At 48.0% G+C, this 24,120-nt stretch overlaps 1 protein-coding gene and 1 long non-coding RNA gene across 9 annotated transcripts in view; one reads left to right on the forward strand and one right to left on the reverse strand.

The window, feature by feature from the left end:
- The window catches only part of NUP210 (nucleoporin 210), a 102,329-nt gene extending 101,597 nt beyond the window's left edge, over nucleotides 1–732 (reverse strand). For 2 of the 3 annotated variants that reach the window (XM_067043349.1, XM_059076727.2), the window contains exon 1: nucleotides 168–582. In XM_067043349.1, coding sequence (XP_066899450.1) covers nucleotides 168–340 — 173 coding nt within the window. In that variant the 5' untranslated portion in view covers nucleotides 341–582. Of the gene's footprint in view, nucleotides 1–167; nucleotides 583–713 lie in introns of those variants that run through there. The other variant, XM_067043350.1, reaches the window with a different exon arrangement.
- On the forward strand, nucleotides 128–23,994 carry LOC136794957 (uncharacterized). Of its 6 annotated transcripts, none has more exons than XR_010842442.1 (4): nucleotides 128–423; nucleotides 1,330–1,470; nucleotides 7,158–8,007; nucleotides 22,558–23,994. It is a non-coding gene; the product is annotated as an uncharacterized lncRNA (long non-coding RNA). The 6 variants fall into 6 exon arrangements; XR_010842440.1 differs by lacking the exons at nucleotides 7,158–8,007; nucleotides 22,558–23,994 and adding exons at nucleotides 5,208–5,501; nucleotides 11,710–12,079; XR_010842443.1 differs by lacking the exon at nucleotides 22,558–23,994 and adding an exon at nucleotides 11,710–12,079.
- Nucleotides 23,995–24,120: the final 126 nt, after the last annotated feature.

Genomic DNA, 24,120 nt, shown 5'->3' on the forward strand with positions numbered 1-24,120 from the left:
GGCCTCCTGGCGCCGGCCGGACCCGAAGGCCGCGCGCCGCAGGCCCCGCCGGGCCCGCCTGGGGCCGCGGCCTCCTCCCCGCGCCCGCGCACCTGCAGCGCGCCCGTCCGGCCGCCCGCGCCCGAGGCCTGCCTCCCGCCCCGGCCCCGCGCCTGGCCGCGCCTCACCAGCGGTAGCAGCCCTCCGAGGCCTCCAGCGTGAAGTTCACGCGCGTGGCCCGCGTGAAGGGCAGCAGCACCTTGGGGATGTTGAGCTTGGACGCCGGCGCGCCGGGGCCCAGCGCCAGCAGCCCCAAGAGCGCAAGCAGCAGCGGCCACGGCCGCCGGCCCCGCGCCGCCATCCTCGCCGCGCTTCACCTCCCGGGACCCGGAGCCCGGCCGCGCGCGCACGCGCGCGCGAGCTTCCCGCGCGCCCGGCCGGCAGGTGATTAGCGCGGGAGGGAGGGAGGGGGCGGGGCGAGGGCCGAGGCCTCGGGCCCCTTCCTGGGCCCCGGCGGGACCTGAGCGCTGGAGCTGAGGGTGCCGGGCTCCCACATCCGGCCCCCGGCCTGCCGTGCGGAGGGAGGGGCTGGGGAGCGCACCCGGGGCCACGCGGGCCTGGGTGAGTGGGATGGGGCGCGCGCCCGAGTCACCGTGGGCGGGGGAGAAGGGATGAGGCGCCCTGCGGCGGTGGCGCCTCTCGGCCACGCGGGAAGCCCTGCTCGGTTTTCTGACCTCCACACTCGTACCCCTGGTTTCAAACTCTCGGGCGGCACTGCACGCGGATGTGGAGCCTCTCGGCCGTCCGGCAGCCATTCATTCGGCCCTGTTCAGCGCCTCTGGCCAATGACCCTGGCCAGGGCCCAACAAACAAGTCCGCCAGGCTCCTGAGACCTTGAGCTCAGACCATCAACACACAAAGGAACAGGCCGCCAGGAAATCTGGAATGCGGAGCGCATCCTGGCATCCAGTAGAGGGGCCCAGTTCCGCAAGGGCAAGCGACCTGCTGGGGCCCTGGGGGTGCTCCCTTCCCCTTCACCCTCCTCCAAGCCTTGCCAGGGAGGCGTCATGATCCCCAGTTCACCAGGAGGAAACAGGGTGAGTTGGCCTGAAGACCACGCGGCCACGAAGGGCAGCACTGAGGCTCTCAGATTCCCAAAGCCCTTCTTCTCTGCGCTGCACCCACTGTCTTCCGGAAGCCGTGAGGAAGTTACCCAAAGGGCAGATTTAAGGCGCCAACACTGCCAGAGCATATCCTACCCCTCCCCCTCACCCACCAGAGGGTGGGGGGGACGTTCAGCATCACTGAATTGTGCGTGCAGAAATCTGAAATCTTAAATTCACTTTACAGGCTCTGCCCTAGGTTTGTAGGCGTCTTTGTCACGAATTACAGAAGTGGGTGAGCTCTGCAGGTACCCTGTGCACCGGTGCCTTTAAGATGTTCATCTGCTGCGGTGAGGGCCCAGCCTAGTGAGAGGTCAGGAAGAGGCGGGTAAGTGCACTGGGGCCCAGCCTGTGTGAAGGGTCCAGGAAGTGTGCCCTGGATTGTAACCGGATAGGCACATGGATGCCCCTGCCTGATGAGGGAGGGAGAAGCTTAATTTCAGTCAGGCTGGGAAAGGCTTCTTGGAGCAGGTGGCCCCTGGGCTGGGCATAGACACCTCACTAGGCTTCAGAGAGGCCCAGATGGTCTGAGCGTGCCCCTCAGGGGTCATCCAGCTTTTGGATGGTGAGGAGGGGTGTTTGGGGATCACCCTCAAAGCCTAAAGGCCCCAGACCATAGATCTCTTGGAGCTGGGCTCTTCCCTGGGTGGGGAAATTCCAATGGGTCCTCTCGTCTAACGAAACAAGAGTTGTATGGACAAAGCAGCCTCAGAGCAGGTATCGGTGAGGAATTTTTAGTGTTCTTGTTTGCATGTTTTTATTGATTCTTTTTAAAGTAAATAACAGATGGGTTTAAGCTAAAAAAAGGCTCACAAGGGCTCATAGTAAAAGTGACTTGGGCTTCCCTGGTGGCGCAGTGGTTGAGAATCCACCTGCCGATGCAGGGGACGCGGGTCCGTGCCCCGGTCCGGGAAAATCCCACATGCCGCGGAGCGGCTGGGCCCGTGAGCCGTGGCCGCTGAGCCTGCGCGTCCGGAGCCAAAAAAAAAAAAAAAAAGTGACTCCCCCTTACTGCCCCTCACCCAGTACCCTTCCCAGAGGCAACCAGTATTTTCTGCTTGTGTATACTTCCAGACAGACTTTATTCACATACAAGCAAATACCTGGTGTGTATACAGTTAAAATTCATGATATAACTTATCATGTTCCAATTATGCCCACTTAAATTGGCAAACCAGGAGCCTTGCCCAGCAGGTAAATAAATACACAGGACTAGGCGCGGTAATCAGGGATCTTAAGCCCATCTGGCCTGTTAGGATCATGAGTGCCTATGGCCCCATCTTTCCAGATCTTCTGATTATTGAGAAGAACTCAGTAATGTGGATTTGTAGATGAAACAGCTCAATTGTAAATGAATGCAATTGATGTGTTAAAAACAAACATCCACACTCTTGGCCATTTATCCCAGGAAAATGAAAACGTTATGTTTACACAAAAGCCCATACATAAAATGTTCAAAGCAGCTTTATTCATAATAACCCCAAACTGAAAACATCACAGAGGTCCTTCCACGGGTGATGGTTAAACAGAACGGGGGCATCCACACCATGGAATGCTACCCGGCAGTAAAGGAACAAACTGTTGACAGACTGGACCACTCAGATGGGCAGGAAATTATGCTGAGTGGGAAAAAAAGCCAATCCCAAAGGGTTACATACGGCATAATTCCATTCATATAACGTTCTTGAAAAGCAACCTTATGGAACTGGAGAACAGGTGAGTGACTGACAGGGGCTGATGTGGCAATAAAAAGGACAACGTGTGAGATCTTTGTGCGGCTGGAAATGTTCTGTGTCTTGACTGCGTCTATGGTAAATCCTGGTTGCAATGTCCTATGGGTTTTTTTGTTGTTGTTTAATTGAAGTGTAGTTGATTTACAGTGTTGTGTTAATTTCAGGTGTGCAGCAAAGTGGTTCATTTATATATATATTTTTTCACGTTCTGTTCCACTGTAGGTTATGACAAGATATTGAATATAGCTCCCTGTGTGTCCTATCGTTTTGCAAGCAGTCACCGTTGGGGGAAACTGGGAAAAGGGTGCATGAGTCTCTCTGTATGTCTTAAATACGTCTCTCTCTATGTCTTTTTTTCTTTTTTTTTTAAGATTCACTTTTATTTATTTATTTGTATTTGTTTGCGTCGGGTCTTCGTTGCTGCGCACCGGCTTCCTCTAGTTGTGGAGAGCGGGGGCTACTCTTTGTTGCGGTGCGTGGGCTTCTCAGGCTCAGTAGTTGTGGCGCACGGGCTTAGTTGAGTGGGATCTTCCCGGACCAGGGCTCGAACCCATGTCCCCTGCATTGGCAGGCGGATTCTTAACCACTGCGCCACCAGGGAAGCCCTCTCTCTATCTATGTCTTAAAACTGCATGTGGATCTACAGTTATCTAAAAAGAAAAAAGTTTAATTACACAAACAAAAAGGCAAACATACACACAGGCCTAACAAAATAAGCCGGGTGGACACAGCTTGCTGACCACCTGTATGCTTAATTTAAGGCAGTCAGGAAATTTCCCCAGCAAAAAACTACGAATGGGACGCAACACAATGATGACTAGAACATCTTCCCATTAGAGATGTTGCCCTTTATATTGTCCTTAACTCTGCCCCCCCCTCCCACTTTCACTTGCCAGTGAACCTGGTAAGGGACCATGTCGGGGCCCCGGGGTCCATGCAGCACCCTCCTTCCCTGCCTTTGGGCGCCTTCTCTGGGTATCGAGTGCTTTATCTGCGATTCAAGGAGACAGTGGGCGTGGCCTGAGCAGGCCGTGCTGCCCCAGGCACAGAGACCCCCGGGGATGAAGGGACCCCAGATTTGTCTACCTGATAAATAAAATGAGAGAGGAAAATGACTTCTATCGGTGACTTCCACGCTGGGCATTTCCTACCACTTGGAAAAAACTTACAGTATCTGAATACCATCTGTGCTGTTCTTTCCTATTTGTCTTTAAATCAAAGGGCTTACATATATTCAAAAAGGAAACTTTGTCACTCCAGTAAGTAGAAAAACAGTATCTGCTGCCAAAATAGAAGTAGCCATAAAATAAATACAACGAAACAAAGGGGTGCCATTAAGTTACAAGGAGACACTGTTTCCTGCCAAAGGCTCAGAGCCCAAGGCCTGTTCTCACCATTCAGCGGGAGAGGACCAAGCACTGGACTTCTGGAGCGAATAAGGGTTGAGAAGGAATGTCAAAGGCAAGGAACTATTCTTGGTGGCATGTTGTCGTATTAGAACCTACCTACCATCTTTTTGCAACAAATATAGATTTTAAATTGTGCAGTGGAGAAGCTCAAGCGTTCACAATAGTTGATAAAATAGTATAATGAAGCCCCAGGCATGACATCCGGCCCCGTGGCCATGCACCTGCAGCCAACCCCAGCCCTCACCCGTATCATTTTGCAACAAATCTGAGACATCCTATCTCTAAAAGATAAGGACCGTTTTAGATGTACACGCTAACAATACTGTTATCACATCTAAAATATGAACAGTAATTCCTCAGTCATAAAGTATCCAGAGTTCAAACTTCCAACTGTCTCATAAACATCATAGCTTTTTTTTCCCCACAGTTTGTATTTTCAGAATCAGGATCCACGTAAGGTTCACACTGAAATGGCTTGAGATGAGCTTTTAATGTCCAGGTTCCCCCTTTAGAGCTCTTTCCCTCCTGGCGTTGTCTGTGTTGCCCCTTTCTGCTGGAGTAAGTTTTTCTTTAGAGCACCCTAGCACCCAGCACACCCCCATATGCAGGACCCAGCCCAGCAGCAGTGGTTTCCCTGCTGTACCTGCTGGTCACGGTCCCTGGGGACTGAGGAAAGGGGGTCCCACGGTGGGCCTTCCGCACTGTCTCTGGGCTGGAAACCTTGACGTTTGGGCAAATAAAAAATAAGAAAAAGTCTGGGAGCATCGGAACAGTTTCAGCCTTGGCAGAATGCTTGCCAAAACTTCATCTTGCGTAAGATAATGGCGCCATTTAATTACAGAAATCGCTGCTTTTTATCAATGCGCAGACATGCTGCCTGCTCACAGGATCTAGTTTCTATTTGTGCTTTTACTCTCACTCAGGACGGTTTTCTTCCACTGGCCACGTCCATCCTCTGCCGGAGTCAGGGACTGCTTCGGCCATTTAGCTGCCCCTGGACCACTGAACACCTCATCCTCACCCACCTACTCCCTTCGTCCCCAAAGGCATCGCTATGGGACAGTGGCTGCAGGATAAGCTGATAGCAGCTTCATACCATCAGGCCCCCTTAGAAGTTCTGGCGCGTGTGTTATCCCAGCAGGCTAAGTCCGACACCAGCAGCCCTGGAGGGACACAGGAGTCCTCAGACATCACTAGGCCACCAGCACTGGAGGAGGGTACGTCCTACCCTACCCCTGGCTCCCCAAATGGCTATTTCCTACCTCCAGTGTCATACCTAGCTCATCAGACCCCTTAGGTAGGAAGATTTCTTTTAATACTCCTTTATAAGAAAAAATTATTTTCTGTAATAAACATTAAATGAGGGAGTTCCCTGGCGGTCCAGTGGTCAGGACTGGGCGCTTTCACTGCCATGGGCCTGGGTTCAATGTTCAATCCCTGGTGGGGGAACTAAGATCCCACAAGCCATGTGGTGTGGCAAAAAAAAAACAAAAACAAAACCAAAAAAACCATTAAATGCAACATAATAATGGCTGGGAAAAAATAACTTCTTAAAACTTATTTGATTGAGCTTTGTATATACAAGCAAGCCAGCAAAAGCAAGTTTTTAATAAAATAAAATATTACTTAATAGCCAAAAAGGGAAAGGTAATAGATTAATAATTTTTAATGACATTAATGTATTTTTTAAAAACTTATACTGACATATTGGCCTGTTGCAATAATAAATAATATCAGAGTGTACTGGCCCATTTAATAAATGAGAATAGCAACAAAAAAGAAATTTTCATTCTTAATCTAATACGAAAATTCAGTAAAGTAGTTCAAGTAGAAGGTAAGATTTGCACTTAAGCAACAAAAATAGTACCCCTTACAGTTTGCACTCTGTGTCACTGTCTTAAAATTTAAACCAGGTAAGAATCATAAGTGGGCTCATAGGATGGCTGAATAACGATAACACGAGTTGTTTTCTCTGTCTTGACAATCACGGTGCCATCATTGATCATTTCGGATCTACTGTTCAGACACAGAAATGTGTACCGTAGTGGGGGCTGGAGACAAGAACCGTGTCTGAGGCAAATGCACAGGATTCCAAAAGTTACTCTGGAAACAAACACAAATCCATACGTATGGGGCCGACTGTGTCACTAAGAGTTTTCAGAATTAACATCCATGTAGAGTACATTGTGTGTTAAAGCATACATTTTTAGAGTATGTAATTTTAATGTTTATATGTTATTAAAATTCAACAGTGCACAGGCAACCAAAGTAAAAATACATAAATAGTACCACATCAAACTTCAAAACTTCTATGCATCAAAGGACGCAATCAGGGCTTCCCTGGTGGCACAGTGGTTGAGAGTCCGCCTGCCGATGCAGGGGACGCGGGTTCGTGCCCCGGTCCGGGAGGATCCCACGTGCCGCGGAGCGGCTGGGCCCGTGAGCCACGGCCGCTGAGCCTGCGCGTCCGGAGCCTGCGCTCCGCGACGGGAGAGGCCACAACAGTGAGAGGCCCGCGTACCACAAAAAAAAAAAAAAAAAAAAAAAAAAGGACGCAATCGATGGAGTTAGAAGGCCACCTGTGGAACGGGAGAAAACATTTGCAAGTCACGTATCTGTTAAGGGGCTAATATCCCAATATAGAAAGAACTCCTACAACTCCATGACAGCAATATAAATAAGCCGATTTAAAAAAAAGAATGGGCAAAGGACTTGAATACATTTCTCCAAAGAAGATATACAAATGGCCAATAGGTACATGAAAAGATGTTCAACATCATATAATCATTGGGGAAATGCAGATGATTTTTGCATGAGATCTCATCTCACACCCATCATGATGGCTACTATTTTTTTTTTTAAAAAAAAAAAAGCAAAACCAGAAAACATGTTGGTGAAGATGTGGCGAAATAGGATCCCTCGTGCACTGTTGGTGGGAATGTAAAATGGTGCAGCCACTATGGAGGTTCCTCAGAAAAATATACAATTACTATATGATGCAGTAATTCCACTTATGGAACCCAAACCATTGAAAGCAGGGTCTCAAAGAGATATGTTCATAGCAGCACTGTTCACAACAGCCAAAAGATAGAAGCAACCCAAGCATCCATCCACAGATGAATGGATAAACGGAATGTGTGATGTATACGCACAACGGAATGTTATTCAGCCTTGAAGAAGGGAGTACTGACACGTGCTACGATATGGATGAACCTTGAGGATATTATGCTCAGTGAAAAAAACCAGTCCCAAGAAGACAAGTAGAAAGAAGTTCCACTTAGATGAGGTCCCTGGAGCAGTCAGATTCATAGAGACAGAAAGTTGGACGGTAGCAGAATATGCCACCCCGAAACATGCCACTCTCACATGTGGATCATTCTGAACTGAAGACAGTCATGGCCCAAAAGACGCAGCAAGAGCTGTGTACCTCCCTTAACTGCCTGAAAGAATCAGAAGGCACGGTCCGGCAACAGAGCTGCCACCACACAGAACCGCAGAGTGTGGGCTGGCGTGGTGAGCTGGGCGTTTGCCAGGGCCCGACCCCGTCGTGCTGCAGGGCCTGGCAAACCTGTGTGCACCGAGCACGTGCTCTTCCCAGCTTCCTGTGACTTGTCTTCCTCCCCCTGGAGCCCCAGAGCCCTAGCCCTTCCCCTCAGCTCAGCCGGCACACAAACCTCCATTGCCTGACCGTCTTGGAACCTCTCATGTCTATGTGAGGCTCCCGTAAGTACGACAATAAATTTGTTTTTCTCCCGTTAGCCCGTCACATGTCAATCTAATGAACAGACCAGCCAAAAGAACCGAGAAGGGTAGAGGAAAAATATTCCTCCCCTACAGTTGCCAAGGGCTAGGGGAAGGGGGAATGAGAGGTGGTACTTCACGGGTATGGGGCTTCTGTTTTGCGAGATGACATTCCTGGAGATTGATTGCAAAATAATGTTAATATGTGTAACGCTAATGACAGGGAAGTCTACTCAGTGCTCTGTGGTGACCTAAATGTGAAGGAAATCCAAGGAAGAGGGGATATATGTATACGTGTGGCTGATTCACTTTGCTGTACAGCAGAAACTAACACAACATTGTAAAGCAACTATACTCCAATTTAAATATATATATATATACACACACACATACTTAATGTTAATGAACTGCACACTTAAAAATGATTAAGATGGTAAACTTCATGTTATGTGAATTTTACCACAGTTTAAAAAAAAAAATTTTTTTTAAACCCCTTAACAGTAGCCACAGCAATTCTTTAGAACTTAAACCCACAGAAGTTTGCAGGGACTTGTGTATTTTATCCCTGTGCGCTAAATAATAAATACCCAGTGTGTATTTTATCACTGACATTATTTAATATTGCCTGTGCACGATGGTTATAAAAACCAGACAAGCTTCAGTCCATCTTGTTCCTGTTTTCAAAATCTCTGTGGGCAATGCAGCCTCATGCTGTGGGCAGCCCCCCGGCCCACCTTGGGCACAGCTGGCTTTGAGGGCTTTGCAAATGCTGGGCAGAGGCTGGCTCTGCACCCTACTGGCTGCGCGGCCCTGAGAAGTTAGTTAGTTACACCTTCATCGGTAACATGGAGCTCCTCGTGGTATCTAAGGCACAAAGATTCCATTAATAACACGTGTAGCATTCGGACAGTGCTTACTTAGCACAGTAAGTGGACAAGTATTCACTCCACAAGGAGGCCCTATTAACCCCTGGACAAAAAAACACTGCCCAGATTTCTTTAATTTGAATTGTTTCCCAATATTTAAAAATCAGGCTATTTTATATAAAATCTAGATTTATAATTTCTTTCGAACCCTCAGAAGTGCAGGCAACACTGGGCTCAAATTTCCACACGGCAATGACATGCTGGAGATGAGTGGCAGCCACTTTTAAACGAAGGATTCGTGACCTCCCCGGTTCGCCACAGTCCCCACCACTCCCTTTTGTCCACCCCAGCCAGCTTCACACGATACATAAAAAAAAATTCACACCCGAGAAACCAATACATGTAAGGATACTCATTTCACGCACAGCTTCGCCAGCGCAGTGATCAAGAGGAATCTTGTTGTTTCCATAACTTCCCATCTGTTCACAGAAGGGGGAGCCACAGTTATCCTGTCAACCTCCCTCTGTCAGAGGGAGGGCCACCTTCTGTGTGATGCCCACAGAGCAGGCTTACTTAATCATTTAACAGATCAGCCAGGTAAGTTTAGCTAAACTGTTGACAATATCACAACATTTACATTACAAGGGTGCACATTAGACTGTGACAAACTATAACGTCCTTAAGTCATAACCTGACTTGACCGGATAATTTAAGTTTTGAGGTTTTGCACCCATAAGAAACTTAAGTGAGCTCAAGATTTAATTAACTGCGGGGAGGGTGTCTTTCCTGCCATTTTTACCATGTGGGCCCTGAATGCTTCTTGTAGGATTGAGAAAGGCAGTGTCCAGAGGGAAACTAATAATAAAATTGACACAAGACACGTGAACAGGAGAAAAAGAAGTAAATGTTAATTTGTGCTCATAGAGGTTTCATAGAAATGGGACCTAAGAAGTGGCCAAAGCAAGCAGCTTTTATATTTTTTAGACAAACCAATTTGAGAGGAATTGACAGGAAAAAGAAACTTAGGCTTTGGGTACTTAATTAGGGAAGACTTTGCGTTTGGAGTGGTGAATTAAAGAAGCTACAGGTGGTTTTTATAGACTCGCGGCCCTGAATGCCCTATTTGTGGCAATAAGGGCGTCCTTCTACCTCCAAGTGCAGAGAGTGGACCCTTCACATGAGAGATTTATTTCCTGCTTTCAGGAAGACAGAGAGGGTGACAGTGCCCCTCTCGTGTCAGCTATCTCTTAAGTAACTTTAATTCAAAATAGCTACTATGCCATTAAGGCATATTTGGGGGTGGCCTGCCCTGGGTCCCAACAGCAGAAATCATCTTTATTTGAGATTTCTTAGTTTCTGTCCTGCCATTATTATCTCATGGAAAAAAGATAAGATTGTGAGACTAAATCCAACTCCTCTTCACTTCATGAGAACAAAAGACCCTCCTATCAGCCGGGGAATCGCAAGGGATTTAAGAGCTAGCTCTGTGTAAGGATGCAGCGTAAGCTCTCTGTAAGGGCCAGATATTAGAACAAACGATGCTCCTAGTACTTTTATCATTTAGGAAATTAAAAGGGTTTTAGGAGCTCTGTGCCATGAACTGGGGAGGGGGGGGGAGACCAATTACACATTTCCTGCTATTTCATAGTAGGCAAGTAAAACCAACCCCATTTCACAGATCTGGAAACTGAGCAAGGCCAGTGGCTTCTGAAAGGTCACATGATCAGTTGGTTGGTAGAAAAACACTTAAAACCCAGTTCTCATGACATCCAGGCCAGTGCTAAGGATATTTCCAATGACATGTGGGGTTTTTTGTTTTTTTGTGGTACGCGGGCCTCTCACCGTTGTGGCCTCTCCCGTTGCGGAGCACAGGCCTCGGACGCACAGGCTCAGCGGCCATGGCTCACGGGCCCAGCCGCTCTGCGGCACGTGGGATCTTCCTGGACCAGGGCACGAACCCGCGTTCCCCGCATCGGCAGACGGACTCTCAACCACTGCACCACCAGGGAAACCCATATGTGGGGTTTTTGGGGTTGTTTTTTGAAAAATATTTATTTATTTATTTTGGCTACAGTGGGTCTTAGTTGTGGCATGTGGGATCTCTTTTTTTTGTGGCATGTGGGATCTTTTTTTTTTTTTTTTTTTTTTTTTTAGTTGCAGCATGTGGGCTCTTAGTTGTGGCATGTGGGATCTAGTTCCCTGACCAGGGATTGAACCCGGGCCATCTGCATTGGGAGCACGGAGTCTTAACCACTGGACCACCAGGAAAGTCCCAACATGTTTTTTTAAAAATGAGAATTCTTTTCCTGTTTCGTTGTTACTTTGAGTGTGAGGTGTCCATGAGAACAGGAACTGGACCCATCGGTGTTATCTCCCTCACACTAATTAGTCTCAGTTTGATTTTGCTCAGGTCAGTTCAGGGACACACCGAAACGAGGATATTAGTCATTAAAAGAGATTTAAAAGGAGCTGCTGTGAAGTGCTCTGTTGTTTTCTAATGCCAATTTTCATCCCTGAGGTGGGATGAGACGTTTGCCTGGCACAGAACTCTGTGTGTCTTTCAGCAAAAATGGGCTGCATTTGGATGCTAAAGAGTTGACATCCTGAGAAACTTGGGCTTCAAATATCAGCTTCTTTTCCTCCTGGGCAGAAGAAAATGACACCCTGCCTGCACCTCAGCTGTTAACTTTCCAGATGCCATTGTCAACTGTGATCTTTCCATCCTCACTAAATATCAAAGCACAAGACATAGGAATTGGGAAAGTGTTTTCAAGAGACCCAGCAAATGCACGCTTTTAAGCTCACTCTCATCCTACAGGCGAGGACACTGAGACGCAGAGACGCAGAGTGAGGTGCCCATGACAACCACTGTGTCTGACCGAGACCTTGGCCGCAGTGCATGTTCCTGTAGTTGGGGGCTGCGATCGAGGTGAGGTTAGAACACTCCACACACCCCGGGGCAAGAGCATTTTGTTAGTTGGTTTAATTATTTCTCTTTTAAAAAGTAGGATCTTGTTCATTCATGTATTTATATTTTTTATTGAAGTATAGTTGATTTACAATGTTTCGGGTGTATAGCAGAGTGGCTCAGATAGATATATCTACCTTCAGATTCTTTTCCATTATAGGTTTTATAAGGTATTGAATATCGTTCCCTGTGCTATACAGTAGGACCTCGTTGGTTATCTATTGTATACATAGTAATTATTTCTTTTCAGTGAGGGAAATGCACCACGTTCCTGCTTAAAATAGCTTCATGGTCTTTAGACCCATGACCGGAAAATTGTGACTAGTAATCATTTTTTAAAGAAACATGACAGGGTAGGCAGAACATGCTAGCTTCTCGACGAGCGCCCGTGGACTCCTGGTTGGAACAGGAATGGTAGGTTTTGCCTGTGAGCCGAGACAAGCTATAGCGCCTCCGGGGATGAAGGCTCCATCGGCACCTAAGCCGGCTGCTTGCTCCTGCCCCACTCAGTCGAGGACCTGCCTTCCCACAGCTTCCCTCCGCCCCGTCGGCCCGAACCCCCCCCCACCCCCCCCCCCGGGATAAAGATGTTAAAAAATATATGTTGGAAATTAGAATCCAGAAAGATATAAAGATATAACACATCATGACCAAGAAGTACTTATCCCAGGAATGTGAGTTTGGTTTAGCATTCCAAACTCAATCAGTAGATATCATCACATTAAGGAATTAAAAGGGAAAAGTCATATGCCCATCTCATTAAGGCAGGAAAAGCACGTGAGAACAATTCAACACCCGCTCATGCTAACAGCTTGCAATGAACTAGGAAGAAAACTAATAAATAAAATGCACCTGTGAAATACACATAGTTACCAACCTGCTTAATGGTGAGACGTGGAAAGCTTTCCTTCATATCAGCAGCCAGGCAAGGATGTCTAATCTTACCACGTCGATTCAACATTGTATTGGAAGTTCTGGCCAGTGCAGCAAAGTAAGGGGAAAAAAAAGAACGTGTTGGGGACTTCCTGGAGGTGCAGCGGGTCAGACTCTACGCTCCCAGCGCAGCGGGCCCGGGTTCAAGCCCTGCTCAGGGAACTAGATCCCACATGCATGCCGCAACTAAGACCCAGTGAAACCAAATGAATAAAACCGCTAAATAAGTTTTTTAAAAAGAAAACAAAAACATATTGCAGGAAGAAATAAAGCTGTTTCTATTTGCAGGCAACATGATCCTGTATACAGAAAACCCAAAGAATCATAAAAACAAAACCAAACAACTACAAAAACCAGTAAGTGAATTTAACAGTGTTGCAGGTGATAGGGAGGAGGAATTTTCCCTCTACCCTTCTAGGTTCTTCTGGCTGGTCTAAGAATTAAATTGACATGAGACAGATGAACAGGAGAAAATCAGACAAAATGTAATAACATGTTTGCATAGGAGAGACCAAGGAAAATGCAGGAATTCAATAAAATGGCTGAATCCATCACCTTAAATACCATGTTCAGCTTAAGACAGAGAGGATGCTGGGGGAAGTAGTTTGGGACTTCAAAGGGGAGGAAGGTGATTCACACAGAGACGGAAAAGCACGTGTTTGGTACACAAGCTGTTGCTGGGCCAGGCAGAGACAATGGGACACAGAGAGGAAGTTTAACCAACAGACTTTGCTGGGTTCCTCCTTGTGTACACACCTAGTTCACGTTATCTATAGTTATCTGTGGAGACAGCTCCCTTCCTGGAACAGGTCCTCTATCTACATTCTTTTCAGGCAGTTAGGGGGATGTCAAAGATTCTGCTGGAATCTTTTGGGCCTTGATGATTTTCACCTTGAAATAATCCCCATGCCAGAGAGATACATTTGGCATGGCAAACCTTGCTCCTTTACACGGGATACAAGATCAACATACAAAATTTGAGTTTACATACACTAGCAGCAAGAAATGGTGAAAAAAATGTAAAAAGACATCATTTGTAATACCATAAAAATATCACATATTTAGAAATTAATTTGATAAAATAAATGCATGGTTTCGACAGTGAAAAATATGAAACAACGTTGAGAGGGCGGATACACCATGTTCATAGATTGGAGGATGAAAAATTCATAAGCTGGGGCTTCTCTGGTGGCGCAGTGGTTGAGAGTCCGCCTGCCGATGCAGGGGACGCGGGTTCGTGCCCCGGTCCGGGAGGATCCCACGTGCCGCGGAGCGGCTGGGCCCGTGAGCCATGGCCGCTGAGCCTGCGCGTCCGGAGCCTGTGCTCCGCAACGGGAGAGGCCACAACGGTGAGAGGTCCGCGTACCGCAAAAAAAAATAATAATAATAATCATAAGCTGCCCATCGTCCCCAGATTCACCTATAATTTAACACAAATCGAAGGAAACAATTCAGTAGGCTGCTTAGAAGGAACTGACAAGCTGATCTTGAAATCGACATGAAAATGAAAATGATCTAGAAGAGCCAAAATGATTCTAGAAAAGAACAAACTTGGAAGACTTCTACTTTTTTATTCCAACACTCACTGCAAAGTAATCAAGTTTTATGGAATTGACATAAGAATAGACAAATATATTTATGGAACAAAATGGAGTCAGAAATAGACCCTCACATACATAGTCAAATGAATATTGACAAAGATCCTAAAGTAATTCAGTTGGGGAATGCAAGCTTTTCAGAAAAGTGCACAAAAACATAAAAAATAATTTGAGATACAGGCAGAACCATAAATCTTCTAGAAGAAAACATAGAAGAATACGTTTGTGACCTAGGGGCACGCAGAGATTTCTAAGTAACAAAACCATACAAGAAAAAAAGTGGTAAACTGGATTTCATCAAAATTTTAAATGTCTCCTCTTTGAAGACACCGATAAGAGAATGAAAAGACAGCCACAGACTTGGAGAAAATATTTGCAAATCACGTGTCGGATAAAGGAATTGTACTCAGAACAAGAACGCTCAAAACTAAATAAGGAAACAAACAATCCAATAAAAAAAAAATACACAACAGATTAGAGCCAACACTCCACCAAAGACATATAAGTGGCAAATAAGTAAAGGAAGATATACACAACACCCTTAGTCATAAAAGAAATGCAACCACAGTGAGATACATTTACATAGCTATGAAAATAGCTGGAAGGAAAAAGATGTATCAAACGAAATGCTGATGAGATTGTGTTGGAACTGGAATCCTTACGGAGAAGTAGTGGGAATGTGAAATGGTACAGACACTTTGGAAATCACCTTGGAAAGTTTTAATAAATTAAACGTATACATACTCTAGGATACACTAATCACAGTCCTAGGTACTTACACAACGAAATTACAGCATGTGTCTCAAAAATATGCTTCCGTTGATTTAGCAAAAAACTGTAAATTACCAAATATCCATCAGCAGAAGGAATTAAAAAACTGTGGTTTCCCATAAAATGGAATACGTCGCAATCATAAAAGAACAAGGCGTTAATAACTATAGAAACATGAATGAATTTTTAAAAAGTATGCTGACAGAGGAGGGCAGCAGGGAGGGTGTGAAAGGGACTCCAAGTGAGGGAGGGCGTGAGGGAGCCTGAGTGAGGGAGGGCGAGAGGGAGCCTGAGTGAGGGAGCCTGAGTGAGGGAGCCTGAGTGAGGGAGGGTGTGAGGGAGCCTGAGTGAGGGAGGGTGTGAGGGGGCCTGAGTGAGGGAGGGTGAGAGGGAGCCTGAGTGAGGGAGGGTGTGAGGGAGGGTGAGAGGGAGCCTGAGTGAGGGAGGGTGTGAGGGAGCCTGAGTGAGGGAGGGCAAGAGGGAGCCTGAGTGAGGGAGGGCGTGAGGGAGCCTGAGTGAGGGAGGGCGAGAGGGAGCCTGAGTGAGGGAGGGTGTGAGGGAGCCTGAGTGAGGGAGGGTGAGAGGGAGGGTGAGAGGGAGCCTGAGGGAGGGAGGGCGAGAGGGAGCCTGAGTGAGGGAGGGCGAGAGGGAGCCTGAGTGAGGGAGGGTGAGAGGGAGGGTGAGAGGGAGCCTGAGTGAGGGAGGGTGTGAGGGAGGGTGAGAGGGAGCCTGAGTGAGGGAGGGTGTGAGGGAGCCTGAGTGAGGGAGGGCAAGAGGGAGCCTGAGTGAGGGAGGGCGTGAGGGAGCCTGAGTGAGGGAGGGCGAGAGGGAGCCTGAGTGAGGGAGGGTGTGAGGGAGCCTGAGTGAGGGAGGGTGAGAGGGAGGGTGAGAGGGAGCCTGAGGGAGGGAGGGCGAGAGGGAGCCTGAGTGAGGGAGGGCGAGAGGGAGCCTGAGTGAGGGAGGGTGAGAGGGAGGGTGAGAGGGAGCCTGAGGGAGGGAGGGTGTGAGGGAGCCTGAGGGAGGGAGGGTGTGAGGGAGGGTGAGAGGGAGCCTGAGTGAGGGAGGGTGAGAGGGAGCCTGAGTGAGGGAGGGTGAGAGGGAGCCTGAGTGAGGGAGGGTGAGAGGGAGCCTGAGGGAGGGAGGGTGAGAGGGAGCCTGAGGGAGGGAGGGCGAGAGGGAGCCTGAGTGAGGGAGGGCGAGAGGGAGCCTGAGTGAGGGAGGGCGTGAGGGAAGCTAAGTGAGAGCGCTGTAAAAAGAAAAAAACAAAGCAAAACAAAGAAACAAACGAAAAAAAATTTTTTTAAACCCAGCTGAATAAAAGAAGGCAGACACAAAGGGAGGTACACTGCACCATTTCAAATATATACAAAGATGTAGACAATGAAAACTCATCTATGGTCCCAGAACACCGATGTGTGGGTTTCTGTTTGTGGGTTTTCGGAGAAGCGCCAAGGGTGCACCTGGGAGGAACCACAAAGGGGCATCAGGAGCGCTTTGGGGGTGATGGATACTTCAGTACCTTGATTGTAGTCTTGGTTTTTCCTGATGTACATAATTGAAATGTTATTAAATTATACACTTGAAACATGTGCAGTTATTTTAAGTCACTTACACCCCGAAGCCGTTTTTAAAAGTGAAAAGAAAATTCAGCTAGGCAAAACTCAGAGAAAATATTTAGAATACGTAGGTTCTGACAAGGGAATTGTTTCCAGAATATCTGGAATATAAAAACAATTTCACAAATTAATATCAAAAAGACGAAGAGTCCAATACAAAACAGTACGTCAAAATGAAGACATTTCCTAAAAGATACACAACTGTCCAATAAGTATATGAAGAAGAGTGCAGTGTCATTGGTCATCGGGCAATACAAGGAAATACGGCAGTGAGACAGCACTTCCCGCCCACTAGAACAGCTGATCCAAAGCAAAGTGACGATCCCAGTGTCCCCAGGGCTATGGATCTGCAGAACTCTCATCTGTTGCTGGTGGGAGTTTGAACCGGTACAATGGCTTCCAAGAGCAGTTTCTTATAAAATGAAACCAGCTCTATGATCCAGCAATTGCAGCTAGATATTTACCCAATTAAAGTGATATGTCGAGAGAGGGTGATGCAAGAGGGAAGAGATATGGGAACATATGTATATGTATAACTGATTCAGTTTGTTGTAAAGGAAAAACTAACACACTATTGTAAAACAATTATACTCCAATAAAGATGTTAAAAAAAAAAAGTGATATGTCCACACACACACACACACACACACACACACACATTTTGTATGCAAATGTTCATAGCAGCCATACATATCATAGCTCCAGACTAGAAGTAACCCAAATGGCCGTCAGCGGTAGAACTCATAACTAAACTGTGGTGTATTCATAAAATGGGTACCAGTCAGCAGTAAAATAGAACAGACTCGCGGTGCACATGAAGATGGACACAGATGCTACAGGCATAATGTTGAAGGAAGGAAGCCAGAGACAAAAACAATATCCAAAATATATAAAGAACCCATACAACTCAATAGCAAAAACCCCCCAACTAATCCAACTTAAAAAGGGGCAAAATACCTAAGACATTTTTTCAAAGAAGATATACGAATGGCCACTAAGTATATGAAAGATACACAGTTTTACTGGTCATTAGGGAAGCGCAAAGCAAAACCACGAGATACGACCTCACGCCTGTGAGGATGGCCATCATCAGAAAGACAAGGAATGAGAAGCACTGGCCACGATGTGGAGAAAACGGAACCCTCGGGTACTGCTGGTGAGAGTGTGAAGTGGCGCAGCCACTATGAAAAACAGCATGGAGGTTCCTAAAATAATGAAAAACAGAACTGCCATATGATCCAGTAATTCGTCTTCTGGGAATATATCCAAAGCAAATGAGAACACTGATTTGAAAATATATCTGTACCCGCACATTCACGGCAGCATTATTTTCAGTAGCCAAGATATGAAAGCAACCCAAGTGTCCATAGATGGATGAATGGATAAAGCAAATGTGGTCTATACCTATGTACAGAAATGATGGAATATTGTTTACCCATATAAAAGAGCAAATGCTGCCATCTGTGACACCGTGGATGGACCTTGAGGGCGTTATGCGAAGTGAGATAAGTCAGACAGATAAATACCGCATGATCTCACTTATATGTGGAATCTACAACAAAACAAAAACAGAAAAAGACATCAGATCTGTGGCTATCACAGGCTGTGGTGTGGGGGAGGTGACTTTGGAGGAAGGTGGTCAAAAGATACAAACTTCTGGTTATAAGATAAATAACTAGTAGGGATGTAACGTACACCATGATCGCTACAGGAACCACAGCTCTGTGGTGTATAGGAAAGTTATTAGGAGAAAAAAACATGAGTCCTCTTTATAAGAAGAAAACATTTTTTCCATTTCTTTTTACTGTATGTATCTGAGATGATGGATGTTCGCTAAACTTATTGTGCTAATCATGTCACAATCCACGCAAGTCAAACCTTCATGCTGAACCCCTGAAACTCATCAGTGACACATGTCCATTATATCCCAATAAAACTGGGGGGAGGGGGAAGATTGGGATTCCAAGAGAGTCTTCCACATCTATGTCCTAGATGCTAGATCAGAGTAGGTCTGCTTTCTTCCAGGAATTAGGTGAGAGTTTCACCTGCTCTGTCCCAGTTTAGGAGATAGGAGAGTCCATGGAACGTGGGGAATGAAACCCTGGCGCAGGCGCTGGGGCCTGATGTACCTGTGAGCAGCTGTTTCACACCTGGCCACCGCCCAACTTCGTGGCTCAGAAAACCATCACTTAACTGCTCATGGCTCTGTGGGTCAGTGTGGTGGTTCTGAGCTGAGCCAGGCCTGGCGGATCCTAGCCGTAGTCCACGGGCAGCTCAGCCGGGCTGGCAGGTCTAGGATGGCCTCACATGTGCCGGGCAGCTGGCCAGCTGTTGGCTGGGACGACGACAGGAGTCACTGGGCCACGGCTCTGTCACCCTCCAGCAGAGCAGCCTGGGCTCCTTCGCACGGAAGCTGGGCTTCTTTCAGTGACACAGGGGAAGCGTGAGGGGCCTCTCGGGCTGAGGTTCGTTACCGGTGCAGCCTTGCTCCAGTGGCAGTAAAACCATCAAAGCAAGGGGTAAACCACAGACGCCGCCTCTCGATGGGAAGACCTGCCACGTCACCTCGCCACGGGCAGGGATGTTAGAGAAATGCACATCAAAACCACCACGAGATACCACCTCACACCCACCGGGATGGCTGCAATCAAAGCGACACAAAACAACACGTGTTGGCCAGGACGTGGAGACCTCCGAACCCTTGTGCACTGCTGGTGGGACTGTGAAATGGTGCAGCTGCTGAGAACGACAGGATGGTGGTTCCTCAAAAAGTTAAAAATAGAATTAATATGATCCAGCAATTCTACTTCTGGGGATATACAGAAAACAACTGAAAGCAGTGTCTTGAAGAGGTATCTGTATATTCATGTCTACAGCAGCCCTCTTCCCAAAAGCCAAAAGGTGGAAACACAAGTGTCCATTGATGGATTAATGGACAAGCAAAACGTGGCCTGTACATACAGTGGAATACCATTCAACCTTAAAAAGGGAGGAATTTCTTCCGGATACACGTAACACCGCAGATGAACCTCGAGGACCCTATGCTAAGCGAAAGAAGCCAGTCGCAAAAGGGCAAACACTGTATGATTCCACACATATGAGGTCTCTGGAGTAGTCAGACCCCTACGGGCAGTAGGAGATGGTGGGGGCTGGGGGAGGGGGATGGGGAGGTGTCGTTTACTGAGGACGGTTTCAGTTTTGCAAAGTGAAGGGTTCTGGAGGTTGGTTACTCAACGATACAAAGGTACGTAACACCACTAAACTGTCAACTTTATGTTATGTGTATTTTACCAAAATGAAAAGAAAAGAGGTACAGATATTGAGACGAGTGGAGGATTGGGACTAATTTTGTAACACATCCACCACACTAGGGTTCTAAGCGGTCGGACCTTCCCAGGTTACCTCTCTGAGGTTACCTCTGAGGCTGAACTTGCTGGGGCCCAGGGCAGGCCACCCCCAAATATACCTCAATGGCATATTGATTATTTTACATGAAAGTTACTTAGGAAATGGCCCATGCAAGAGGGACACTTTGACCCTCCTCTCTGTCTCCCCGAAAGCAGGAAGTAAATCTCCCATGTGGAAGGTGCCCTCCCTATACCGGGAGAAAGACATCCTTATTGCCAGACGCAGGGAATTCAGAGCCAAGAAGCCTGTGTAAGCTAACCTCGTTACTTTTTTACTACTTTACTACCCAAGCCCAAACTGAGCTTACATTCCTGACTAGTTAAGCACCCAAAGATGTTTCTTTGTCCGGTCAATTCCTCTCACATGTATTGTTTCTTTGTCTAAAAAGTATAAAAGCTGCGTGCTTTTACGGAGGTCCCATTTCTACGAGACCTCCGTAAGTACAAATGACATTTCTTTCTTTTCCTCCTGGTAATCTGCCTTGTGCCAATTTTATTATGAGTCCAGCCACGAGAACTCAAGAAGGATAGAGGAGAAATGTCCCCTCCCCGACAAACTTCCTTCTGTGATCTTTATTTCTGTTTCACAGAGGTGCACGTGAGACAGCTGAAGGCCTTGCTCCAAGATTAGAGAGCTGGCCTTGGCCTTTCTCTCGGCCACGTGGTCCTTCAGCCGCCTCGGAACGGCAGCTATGGGCATCTGGGGCCGCCTCTCACGGTCGGCAAGGGACTTTCTCCCCGGCATTTTGAGAATTCTCTTCCCCAGCCCTCATCTCGCCTGCCTCCTGCGTATCACTCTGGTCCCAGCTCAGACATCACCTCCTCCCTGCCCGCTCCAGACAAAGCAGCCCCCCTGACTCGCTCTTCACCCGTCACCCTGTCTTATCTTTCCCACAGCAGAAATGGCTTATTTACATGTTTTCTTAGTGTCTTGTGTGTGTCTCTCCCACCTAGAATAGACGTTCCTTGAGGGCAGGAGGCAGTCTGGTTTGTTGTTGGTAATGCTCATTTCTGTCCCCCCCCCCCCGGAAGCTAGGATATGCTCACAGAGTGTTTGTGGAGTGAAGGAATTTGATCGCCAAAGTCCTATGAGATAAGGATAACCATCTTCATTTAATAGACGAGAAAACTGAGTCTCAGAGAGGCCAAGTAACTTCCAAAAATCACACAACAGGTAGCTGAAGAGTCTGGGGCTGCAAGATAGACCCCTCGATACCCTATCTTGTGACTACCGCGGCGCAGGAATTTCAGTCCGGCTCTTGGTGGGGAGGGGATACATTACCAGTAAACCAGTCCCACAAATCCAGATGAGTGGGAAGGGTGTGAGTCACTTGAAGCCATGCAAGCACTGGTGGAGCCTTGCACAGGAGCACGCCCTGACCCCCAGAGACCCGTAGGGCTTCCTCTCGTTCCCCACTCCTGTGCTGTGTTACGCCCGGTAAGTCACTGCCCTTCTCTGGGCCTCAGCTCCTCTACCTGTACAATGCGGAGCCAAGGGAAGGAGGGGACGGGGTCTGGAAATGGTCAGCTAGCTCCGCTTCAGATGCCCCGTGTTCTTCTGCCTTTCCTGGTGACCTGCTTACCTGTGAGTGAGCAATACCTGGGGTACAAAGCACTTCCTGTCTGGAAGCTCACCTCCTTGATCCCAAGGCAAGGCTGCACCCCGTGGCTCCCTGGGCCTCAGAGAGTACAAGCAGGAAGTGTCCGGAGGATTGGGGGCAAATTCTACCCTGAAGGGAACTGGTCCCTTCCTATTCACCCTTGTAAAGTCTGAAGCAGAGAGGTGAAGGACGGATCCCTCTGACCAGGGGCTGGTGGCGAGGACAGTGCAAAGAGACCAGTCTGGTCGGGAGGGCCTGCCCTTCTTGAGTCTGGCGATACCCACGCTGGCTCACTTAATCCAAAAGTGAGGCTTACTGAAGGATACTAGGGGCTCCAGGACGGCTGGGAGCCTGGAGAAAAAGGCTGGCAATATTGGCCAGAACCCAGGGTGCTAGCGGTAGGGGGTCGGGCAGCAGGATCTTTAGCAGAGGTCCTGCAGCAGGAGCAGGAATGGGCGACTCTGCATGTCCCCACTTGAGGACAGTCAGTATGGCCTCCAGCTGTAACCGGGAAGGACCCTGAGGGACCTTCCCAAAACAGACCCCCAACCGTGTCCTCTGCCTGCCTCTTTTCTGTAGGAAAACTTCAGTCTCCTAGGCGTTCCCCAAGTTCCAAAGAGTACATTTAATCTCAGAGAAGTGAGAAAATGCAGAAAGAAAGGAAGACAGTCAAGCAAGACAAAATAGTAACCGTTTAGCCATTAAACAAAGTCAAGGACCTTTAGTTCCTCCTCAAGGGCTGTAGATAATATTCTGAATCATGTCCTTTGAGCTGTTCTGCAGACACTGAGACCCTCACCAGGTGGAGGAAGTTAACTGTATGCTGCCCACAAGCCCACAGACCCCAGACCGGGTGGACTCAGAAAATTGATGATGTCACCACCAACCAATCAGAAGAATGTCCACGAGCTGATCACACACCCCACAACATACCTCCCTCACTTCATCTTTAAAAACCTTTTCCTGAAAGCCTTCGAGGAGTTTGGGCCTTTTAAGCATTGGTTACCTTGACTCCTTGCTTGGCACCTGCAATAAACGCTGGGATTTCCTTCACCGCAACCCGGTGTCAGCAGATCGGCTTTCCTGCGCTCAGGCCAGCGGACCCACGTTTGCTTCGGTAGCACGATCATTCATGACCGTGGCTCCGCTGAAGGATCCAGCCCTGGCTCACCGCAGCGGATTGGCCAAACCTACCTCACAAGCGTCTCCACACTCCGCTGGCTGGGCTGGTGAAGGAGGATGTAATGGACGCTGTAGGTTGATGCTCCCTCCGGGCCGAGGTGCTGTTTCTCTGGCTGTCAGAACGCTTGCCCGCTGGCAGCTCATCTGGGCTCCTCCCTCATAGCCTGCCCTGGGTGGAAGTGGGGGGTTGCTTCACCCAAAGCGAATGCAGCACATCCAATGACCCACCCAATGACAGGAACGGCAGGGCGTTTACAAAGGCCCGCTGTGTGTCCTTTCCCACCAGCCGCTTCAACTTGGCTCATCTCTGAAGGGCCATCTCCGCTCCAGAGCTCCTTCCATCATGAGCTCCTCCACCCCCGCATCCCCTGAGGCCTTTCTGCAACTGCTTGGCAGTTCAGTTGCTTGCTTTGCCCAGTCGTACTTCCCCTAGTCCAAGACTCCCTCCCCGCTGTGGAGACTGGGTCCCTGGGAACCCAACCCGCAACGGAGAGGGTGGCTCTCCGTCCTCTGCCCTTGGCTGCTCTCTATACTGCCACCAAAGGTCCACTCCACAGGGGCTCCTGGGCCACTCAGCTCTCCGTGGCCTCCTAACAGAAGCCACGCACTTTAGCAGCGCTCCGGATGCCCAGCTAAACACATTTCCCGCTCTCTTGCAGCTGCAGTCATGTGACTAAGTTGTGGCCAATAGGATGTAAGCAGAATCATGTACGTCACTCGTGGCCAATAGGATGTAAGCAGTCCTATGAGCCGCTCCTGTCCAGTAGTATAAAAGCAGAGCCACAGGAGAAGCTACTGGGGCGAGGACTCAGGAGGAAGGCACTTGTCCTTCCCTTCCTATTTAGCTGCTTATGGAAAGGGAACAGAGGGCAGGCCGGTGGAAGCTGGGGCAGTCGTTTTAGACCCAAGAAGCCATGCACAGGAGATGGCAGAGCGGTTGCTGGATTATTCCAGAGTTGGATTACCTGTCCTGGGTCACCCACACTGACTTTTATGAGAGAGAGAAGTAAAATTCTAGCTGACTTAAGCTTGCTGTTATTTCTAGTTTTAGCAGCCAAGCTTTTAACGCCTCAGAGGATTCTATAAAAGGAAGAGTGGGTATTGAAAGGACAGTCAATAAAAGGGAGGGTTCTAATACACTGACAATGCAGAT

Source organism: Kogia breviceps, chromosome 10 (assembly GCF_026419965.1).
Source record: "Kogia breviceps isolate mKogBre1 chromosome 10, mKogBre1 haplotype 1, whole genome shotgun sequence".
Lineage (NCBI taxonomy): Eukaryota > Metazoa > Chordata > Mammalia > Artiodactyla > Physeteridae > Kogia > Kogia breviceps.